A 9,998-nucleotide genomic window follows, 5' to 3' on the forward strand; every position below is an offset into this window, starting at 1 on the left:
CCCGTCCTCCCAACCACACGAAAAAAAGTTAATTGTAGTGCAAAGTGCAAGTGAAGAGTTGGGTAGAGGGTGATGGTTGTGGTCAAGGTATGATAGGAGAGTGACAAGGGGGATAATATGGAGTTCTTGTGTGTGTGAAAAAGTGTCGTTGTGTGCATATGTACATGATGTACTTATGAGTTTATGTTTGTGTTTGTGTTTGTGTTTGTGTGCTCACGCGCGTGTGTGTGTGTGTGTGTGTGTGTGTGTGTGTGTGTGTGTTTGTGTGTTTGTGTGTATGTGTGTATGTGTGTGCGTGTGTATGTGTGTGTGTGTTGTGTTTGTTTGTAGGCAGATGTGTGAGGGGGGTGGGGGTGGGGAGACGTCTTTGAAATTTGGCTCGTCGTTAACAGTGAGTGTTTGGTGGGATCCCAAGTTCCAAATCCCCTTGGATTCTTTATTATTGAGTTTTTCTGTTACCGGGTTCTTGACAATCCCAAAACATGTACATTGGAGCTGCATGTCAGTGGTTCCATTATGGGCAGGACTGTTTAAATGTTGGCCAACTGTCGTGGAGGGATTTTTCTGCACAGAATGTCTAAGGTTATTAAATCTAGCTCTAAGGGTGGTGATGGTTTGACCCTCATACTGGGCTGAACAGACTTTACATGTAATATGATAGACAATGTTTTTAGTTTCTTCTTCATCATCATCATCATCATCATCATCATCATCATCATCATCATCATCATCATCATCATCGTCATCGTCATCGTCATCGTCATCGTCATCGTCATCGTCATCATCATCATCATCATCATCATCATCATCATCATCATCATCATCATCATCATCATCATCATCAAGTTTGTCCGGAGTTTTGTTCTGAAAGAATGCGTCCAATCTTACACTAGCAAAGTTTCCTTCTGATTCATATCCATCCCAGCTGAAATTCCCCCCTCCCCCCCCCCCCCCGCAAAGTCTCCGTTATTCTCTGTTCTCACCAAAACAGCTTTGTCGGAAAATAGGAATATGGCCATGGTGACGATACTTGTGAATTTGATGATTGAAGTCTTTAAAAAAAAAACACCAAAAAAACTTAAGATACACGTTTACGTCTATGAAAGTCCATTTAGAAAGGACAACTTTGAAATTTGATGGATACTCGAATGGTTTAAGTTTATTTGTAAGTTTCTTCAAAATATCACAATTTTGTTGGATATTTTAACTGGCTCAGTATTCTTAATCTCACTTTACATCTCTCTTCATCGTGTACTCCAATATGGTTTTTGTATTGTTCAGGTAAGCGATATATATCGTGAAAGATTTCTTGTCGCCCCTTCCTCATTATGAGCTCTCTCATCCAATCCCCACCTCCTCAAAGTCAGTTGTTTTCTTTTCTTTGTTCCTCAGGCTTCCTTTCTTCCTTAAGCATGGTCCTTTCTTGAGATAGGTTTGCCTCAGAAAAAAACCCCTTCCTATCTCCTCCACCCTAGCGGTAACCTCGTTTTCCTACCCCCCTTGTGTTCTACAACTTTCTCTCAAGCGGCCTTGCCCTTGGGTCATCCCCCGCCTTTCCGTCATGCGGCGACAGTCCTGGCTCGAGCAGCCCATCAACTTCGATGCCCTGGCAGACGACAGTTTGCCCGTGTTCCATTGCCACACCCTGGCACCCCAGCTCCTGGATCAGGCCCAGGAGAACAACAATGACGTCACAGAGCTGGTGCAAACATCTCGTCAACAGTCGGGCGCAGAAGTAGACAACTTCCCCAATCCCGACACGCCATACTCGGATATCTCTGGATACCCAGAAACGCCCTTCTTTGAGCACAATCCACCTGAAGAATTGGAAATTCCCGTTTTACAGCGCGAGTTTCAAAATGTCAAAGCTGATAATGCTGATTGTGATGAGTGTCATTACAACCCCAGCAGTGTGTCTAGTTTCACACACGGCAGGATCGATAATTTTGCTGACGAATTCTCCAACGGCATGCACAGAATCGAGAGCGTGGCAAGCACGTCCCTTTCAGAGGAGTCAATGTTCCAGGACTCATTCAGCGCATACCTACCCAACATGTCTCTTGACAATATGCAAGCTACCACTCCAGAGCCCGGAGAAGGTTGTAGAATTGGGCGCTCTGTCCGTAAACATGGAAACCAAGGTGATTTGGGTGGTCATGATGATGGTGATGATGATGACGATGAAGATGAGCACAGTTATCGGTATGGTTCCGAGTCATGTTCAAGCCTACCACACGCTGAGGCCTACACCAGCATGCAGCAGATGAATGACATGCAGCCACACAACTTCCTGCTTGAAGAAGAGGATGGGTCCTTCACGTCCTCTTTTTCTGGAGCTGCTGGGATGCAAACTCCTAGTCGTAACATTAACGAAGATGTCCCCACACAAGACCTGATCAGACAAATCGGAACGTTGATGGGACTGCTCCGAAAAAGAAAAGCTAAACAGGGAAGCGAACAAAATAACATAAATACTCCTTCAACGTCTGGGGAAGCGAGGCAGAAGCGTGCTAGATCTACAGGGCCGAAAGAAGGGCTTCCGAATAGGGTGGACAAACGGAGTGCTTCGACTAGTGGCAATGCTATGAAAGCCCAACCTTTTCCTACCACTGCTACTGCTACAGTAACCAGACAGACGCCAATGTCGATGCTGCAACAGGTCGATGCTGAGCCTCAAAGACAAAGCTTGTCCCAAATGAGTTTGATCAACAACCCTACCTTCTTTGAGTTGCCTTTTATCTTACCACAAATGAAACGAGAAGCAACAATTGCTGATTCTCAAACACGCCCTGATTTCGCGACCCCAGCCCCGAGTACCAGCGGACGAACCCGCCACTCAAGTCTCCCTGAAGCCGGACCTTCCGGAACTCACCTCACTGCCTTGGCCTTGGACCCTACGAGTCCATTCCTTCAACTGCCACCGACCTCATTGCTTCTTGAACCAGACCCTGTCCCGGTCCTTGACACTGGGACTTTCGGTACCCAGGTGGATTCCAATGGAAATTTCCTGTGCCTGAGCCCCCATGACACCACAGGGCCAAACCCTCGCTCAACAGAAGGGGAGTTCCCGCAAATCCTCGGAGGAATGGGAGGGGAATTCCCCATGGCGCCACAGGAAAGCCCTCAGCAGCTTTTCACAACACGCACCGATGACTTCCATATAGCGCCAGACTCCAGTGCTAACTTAGATATTAATGACATATCTGTTCTCGAAGATGTCTTTGGCTGCCACTTTACAGCAGCCGAGACCCCTTCTGTCCTCAACAACACTGCCCAGACCAGCCGTTGGGCCAGCAGAGCTGTACCTGACAGCAGCGGTCATCTTTTCACCACCACCAACAACTCATCTTCACCTTTACCTTCCCCATCGCTGGAAACCCAAGCGTACAATAGTTTGGGCCAAATGGCGAGTTATGCAGCAAATCCCAGTTTCGACTTTGATACCCCTTCGCCTCACCCGCCTCTACCGCAGAACGGGGACGCAGACAGTTTTATCTCTGGATTACTCATCAACGCGTGGAGTACGACAGACGGTGAGAAGGACCTTCTGTTCAGCCGAGAGAATGGTGGGATCTCAACGCCTCACAACCTCCTCCCATCACAGCCCTGCACGTCTGGGGAAACCAGGAGAAGTCACGGCCACCTTGTTCCTCAGATGGACGACAAAGATGTGGTCCTCTTACAAGATCTGCAACTAGATCAGCTCCTTGAGCAACCGCCACAGAAGCAGAAACAACAACAACAACAACAACAACAACAACAACAACAACAACAACAACAACAGCAGCAACAACAACAACAGCAGCTGCAGTTGCCGGAAGAAGAACACCATCATCATCAGCTGCAGCAACAACAACAGCAACAACAGCAGCAGCATCAGCAGCAGCATCAGGAGAGGCAGTATAACCTAGATCATCTGAGCCTCAACCAGCAGCAATACCAACACAATTTCGACGACAGCTTCACTGACACGTTTCAAAGCTATGCACAACTGGGCTCGTTCATGAATCATGAGCCGACTGACCGGCAAAACACTCACTGCGTGATCCCTGAACACATGCCAGAGTCAAAAGCAACGCCCCAGCTGACCCCATACAGCAGCACCAGCACCAGCACAAACAGCATCAGCACCAGCAACAGTAGCATCAGCACCAGCAACAGTGTCACAAGCAGCAACGAACATGACGGGCTCTCTCGCTCCGAGCCGAGCACATCTTCAGCTACTTCTGAAGAAGGAAAGTTCTTCGAATTCAGTGAACAAACTCGCTCTGTCGAGCAGCAGGAGCCGATACCGTCGACTTCGGGCACCCAGGACGACAAGAAGCAGAGCTCCGGCAAGAAGAGGGGTAAGGGGAGGAGGTCATCGACCCCGATTGACCCTGGCCTTCTGCAGGCCGCCGTGGAGTCCATGGAGACTCGCTCAGTGACCCCTCTGGTCAAGCAGGAGCTGAAGCTGACCATACTGACCAGACGCCACGCCGAGGGAAAGGGAGACATCCAGGTGTCCTTCTCTCCGCCCACACCGACAGAGGTTAGTCAGTATTATTGTTGTTGTTGTTGTTGTTGTTATTGTTGTTGTTGTTATTATTATTATTATTACTATCATTATTGTTGTTTTTGTTTTTGTTGTTGTTGTTGTTGTTATTATTATTATTATTATTATTATTATTATTATTATTATTATTGTTGTTGTTGTTGTTGTTGTTTTTGCTGTTGTTGTTGTTGTTGTTATTGTTGTTTTTGTTGTTGTTGTTGTTGTTGTTGTTCTTCTTCTTCTTCTTCTTCTTCTTCTTCTTCTTCTTCTTCTTCTTCTTCTTCTCCTTCTCCTTCTCCTTCTCCTTCTCCTTCTCATGCGCGTTATTGAATTACATATCTAAATCTAGTAACTACACTATTCAAGCCAACTCTTCATTTGTCCAGAAAACTAGACTAAAACATTCTTTTTTATTAAATAAGGAGAACCAATTTTTTTAAAAATCTTCAGACGTAGCCCTTCTACAAACCAACACAGCATACGTAGACTGCCCACTTTTGTAGTCATTCTTTGAAATTACATTATTCAAATTCTTGATCCAGGTATAGAGCTGAAATTTGGACCTACAAACTTCAAATGATCCACTGACGAGTGTCCGTGAAGTTAGAGAACGAAATGAAGAAAAAAAGATCATAGCTTATTTTCAAACAGCACTGAAATAAAAAATCGAAACAATACAGATGTAAATAATATAATTCCAAATGTAGAATTATATTACCATTGTCATGAAGCTCCATGCACCTAAAACCACACCGATAAACGAAATTATAGATAATGTATGCTAGGGTTCTGCACACCTTTCGTGCCTAACTCCAGCGACTCCCATCTAATTGGCCGGGTTGGCTCCATTTCTTCACTCCCCAAAGCCCTGATGTCAGCGATCTCCTCAGATATCTTTTAGTTGTAGACTCATTCTGAAAGAAAAGGAGTCGGCCTAGAAAAATGGGAGCTAGACCGTTAGAGAATAGCAACAATTCTGTGAAGAGGGGCTCTGAAATTTCCCTTCGTGATGCATTTACTGCAAAGTCAACTTTAAGTTCTCATGACCACCAATGATTTATTCACCGAGGCACCACATCCATGTCCAAGTGCTGTTTTCGCGTCAGCTTTAAATCTCAGCTACTACATCTGGGATTCACATTACCAATGTTGTCTAAAAATACCTTTTGTGTCTTATTGTTCCAGCTAACTGAGGAGGAGAAACAGAAGAGGCAGCACAAGAAGAATCTAAACCGCATCGCCGCTGCCAGCTTTCGGGAGAGGAAGAAGACCAAAAATCAAATCCTCCAGCGGGTAAGTTGAATTGATACTGCTCACATTAAATTAATTGCCATATCATTATGGTCATCAGTTTTTGAAAGACTCCAGCGTATACTATTTGTTACGTCTATATGCATTTAGTCTCGAACATCTAGCTCTCAATAGCAAAATTAAAGGCAAACGAGGCAGGGGTAAGCCCAGAGCAACCTACTTGGGGAACCTAAACAGATGGGTAACGGGGAAAGATAAGGGAAACGTAGCTTTTCTAAGATCATCCGAGCAAAAGAATGAATGGAGAACCATGATCGCCGATATCTGTCGCAGATCTGGCAGTGAAGAGAATGAATGAATGCATTTAGCGCTCTACTGGATCGAAATGTGTAAACTGAAACAAAGATTCCTTGATACAACCTTAGACTTACTTCTTTCCCGTAACATGTCACTTCAGTCTCAATTCTATCTAGGTGGAACGATGTAAATTTAGCACTTATGTGACGATTTGTGTTGCAGGAGCCGCAAACCATTTACTGAAACTATAAAACTATGTAAATCTTCACTGTTTGACGTGTGTCTCTTTCTCTCTCAGTCATCACCGAAAGAACACAAAGCTCTCCGTCTTTCACTAGTAGCGTTCACGTTCAGTTACGTTGTCCATTTCGTCCTCAGGAACAAGACGATCTACAGCGCAGACAAGAAGAACTGCAAGAAACTGTGCGAGAGCAAATTGCAGAGAAAAAAGTGTGGTTAGAACGTCTCTCTTCTATTGGGATTTCGACTCCAGGTCTTTCGGATATTCTTTCCAAGCTTGTCTCCTCAGGATAAAGAACTCTGTACACACCCCTAAAACAGCAGCAAATACAACAGCACCTAAAATATTCTTACCAACAAACCAAACAAACAAACTAACAAACAAACTGCTTCACAAAGGACTGTAAATTGTAAAGTGTGGTGTCTATACAGTATAAAGAGACCTTTCCATTACATACGATACAGTTTCCTTATTATGGAAGAAATAAGCGGGTGCTGCTAGCATTTCATTTTTAGAGCGTTTATGAAGTTGTGAGTATCGTTTTATGAATTCATCGGATGGAATGACTTTTGAATTCATAACAAACATGGATATTCCTGCCGTCATATTTCTGATGTTTTGCAAACGCTGGATGAACACGTACTTCGTTTTGGTGTCTTTATATTTGGTTCTTGTGAAGCATGACACAAGCAATGTTGCTGTTACCTTTGATGATCAATTTCAAACAATATTATATTAGTTTAAGGGAAAGAATGAGAAATACGACATGGACGTTATTTTGTGAATGAGCTTGGTGCTGGTTCTGAGCGGAGACATTAAATTAATATGATGAACCGAAGTGCACAACATTTAGGCAAACACATTCAAAAGTATTTCAACAAGTTTATCGAAATAGCTTTTTTTAACTAGGTTTTTACTAGGACTAGGTTACTAAGATTACGTTTCTTGTGTTCAGTTCTAGTCCTCCCATACATCCACAGTAGTAGAGGCCTCTTCCTCTGAAGCATTACTCTGACCATTGTTTTGTTGATGACCAACGTCCTTTGTCATCTAAATCGTACATAATGTATAATATATAAATGAATAGATATAATGATGCTATGATGCATTGTAAATACATAATATGTAGGCCTATAAATGCCATGCTTGAGAAAGAACGAGCATTTGTTTTTGTAACGAGTTTGATACTTATTTTTCTATCATAATATCACCCCCGCCCCATGTCCTCCCGAAGAAAGCATTCATTTTAAAATGCAAAAAGGAAAAAAATCATAGTGTTGACATGTCACTTTCCGGAACTCCATTCTGTGGCTCTTAGAAACTCTGCTGCGTTGGGATGATTATGTCAAGGTAGCCTAATGAAGGCAAACATTTTGACTGACCTTTGGCATGGGTTTTGGAAACGAATTCAAAGTCATCTCATCAAATCTTCACATATGATATACAGACTGTTTATTCTTATACAGCTACTCATCATTACATTTTGCTACAACTTGTATAGGAATGCCATTATACCTTTTCATGACTTTTGTTGAAACAGTTGATCATCTTGAACTTGACAGATATGCAATAATTTGTATTGTATCTGTTTTTATACTTGCCTCGCTGTGTTGCAACATAATGATAAAGCTCGATCACTACTATCAGTTCAGAAATGTATACTTTTCTCACGGTTCTCTACTATGTGGACTGTTGCAGCCCGACTGTCTTCTTATTCTGGAGCATGGGTATTCTTTCAAAATGCTTTGCTGCCTTCAAAACGTTATATTTTGATAATGACGGTGCCTCCTCTGAAATCAGCTGTATAGATAGCTGCACGTCTTATAGGACAGTGAGTTGATTGCCGCACATCTTTGAAAGAATTTCGTTACATATGCCATGCCGTCTAAGATTACACTCAACTACTGGATGACGCCAATAAGGAGTGAATGGTTTGCTCTTAAACTCTGCGTTCACTGACGTCCTGTAATATTTTCCTGAACTTCGAAGTCAGTTTACGTAGAGGGTAAGGCAGCTCAGTCATTGTTATTTCAATAATACCCTGGCACAATGTCAATAGCATTCAGTCGAAGTGAGTCGTGGCTAGGTAGATTTTCTTCTACGGAGGGACAAAAGCTACTATTTTGGCACAATTTGATTAGATCCTTCAAAATCAAACATTGTTATTTTTGAAGGACTAGATCAAACTGTGCCAAAATGGTTGATTTTGTCTCTCTATGATGGAAAATCCTGGCCTCTCCAACTGCATCAAATGAATCAACGGAATCAAAATTGGCAACAGGCAGTGGGTATACAGTCACTGGTGACATGGATGCAATTTTGTAAGCAGAGAATATTCTTGTCGTGTACAGGGTATACATTAATTTGTTTCCTTTTGAACAGCTGGGTACGAAATACGACGGCAGTTGAACTTCTCGGTTGTCCAGTCTGTTGTGCCATCTGTGTGAACTCTTCAGGCCAGTTTTGGGCTCACCGTGAAAGGGTTAATGGGCACCGTTGTCTTCATGATATACCCACGGTTGTTCCTTTTCGCGGTGAACGGGTTAATTGGCACTGTTGTTCTTCATGATATTACCCAGAGCTTCTCATGATAGCGGTGTAAGGGTTAATTGGCACTGTTGTTCTTCATGATATTACCCAGAGCTTCTCATGATAGCGGTGTAAGGGTTAATGGGCACCGTTGTCTCCATGATATACCCAGAGCTTCTCATGATAGCGGTGTAAGGGTTAATGGGCACGTTGTCTCCATGATATACCCAGAGCTTCTCATGATAGCGATGTAAGGGTTAATGGGCACCGTTGTCTCCATGATATAACCACAGCTGTTTCGGCTAATTGTTACTTGTTATTCTGAGAAATTCTATTACATTGTAGTCAACTGTGAACTGCTCACCCCTCGCGATGCCATAATGTGCTGGCCACGTCTCGACATTCAAGAGACAGTTTCATTTTTTGTTTTTTTTTTATAAAAAAATTTGTTTTTTGTTTGTTTCTTTTCTTTAACATTCTGACGGCAGTGACAGACACAATGTCCTATGATGACGTCATAATTAAAAGGTAGCTGTAAAACATCCATAAGGACTAGGGGGCCGGACTTATGAAAGTGGAAGTTGTGCTGATTAGAACGCGTAAATTTTCACGAAGTTTGTTTCTTTCATTTTGCTTCGGTTATAACTTTCATTTCCGTTTCTTGTTCTTACTGCTTGTGTGTGAGTTTTATGAAATAATCGTGTGATCTTCGTGAAATTAGTAGATCTATGTGGTTTGTGTGGAAAAATCTGTGCGATTTTTTTGTGTGGAACACTTTGACATTTGTGATTTTTGTGGATTAGGTGTGTAGCTTTTGAAAAAAAAATTGTGTTTTCTTTGAAATGCATGTGAGATTTTTGTTAAACACTTATGGTTAACATGTACTTTTGATCATTTTTAAACCTAAAATTTGATATTTACGGACCTAGCAGTCTAAAGATGAAATCTTTTGTTGTCCTTTCACAAACTACCAATATCCATATATTTGTTGATTCATTGTTATTGGAATTATTTTGTTTTGCACTCAACCATTCTTTTTTTTAAATTTCTGATACGTAGAGAAATACTGTAGTATTATGTTGTTGTATGAACGAACAGATGATATTCTATGAAATATCACTGGGTCTATTATTATTGTTATTGCTA

At 42.4% G+C, this 9,998-nt stretch overlaps 1 protein-coding gene across 2 annotated transcripts in view; it reads left to right on the plus strand.

Annotated features, from left to right (window-relative positions):
• The window catches only part of LOC101851333, a 23,093-nt gene extending 13,415 nt beyond the window's left edge, over positions 1-9,678 (plus strand). For both annotated transcript variants that reach the window (XM_035968492.1, XM_035968493.1), the window contains exons 2-4: positions 1,393-4,531; positions 5,720-5,827; positions 6,461-9,678. In XM_035968492.1, the coding sequence (XP_035824385.1) occupies positions 1,562-4,531; positions 5,720-5,827; positions 6,461-6,616 (3,234 nt within the window). In that variant the 5' untranslated portion in view covers positions 1,393-1,561 and the 3' untranslated portion in view covers positions 6,617-9,678. The remainder of the gene's footprint in view (positions 1-1,392; positions 4,532-5,719; positions 5,828-6,460) is intronic.
• The last annotated feature ends 320 nt before the right edge of the window (positions 9,679-9,998 follow it).

Source organism: Aplysia californica, unplaced genomic scaffold (genome assembly GCF_000002075.1).
Source record: "Aplysia californica isolate F4 #8 unplaced genomic scaffold, AplCal3.0 scaffold00062, whole genome shotgun sequence".
NCBI lineage: Eukaryota > Metazoa > Mollusca > Gastropoda > Aplysiida > Aplysiidae > Aplysia > Aplysia californica.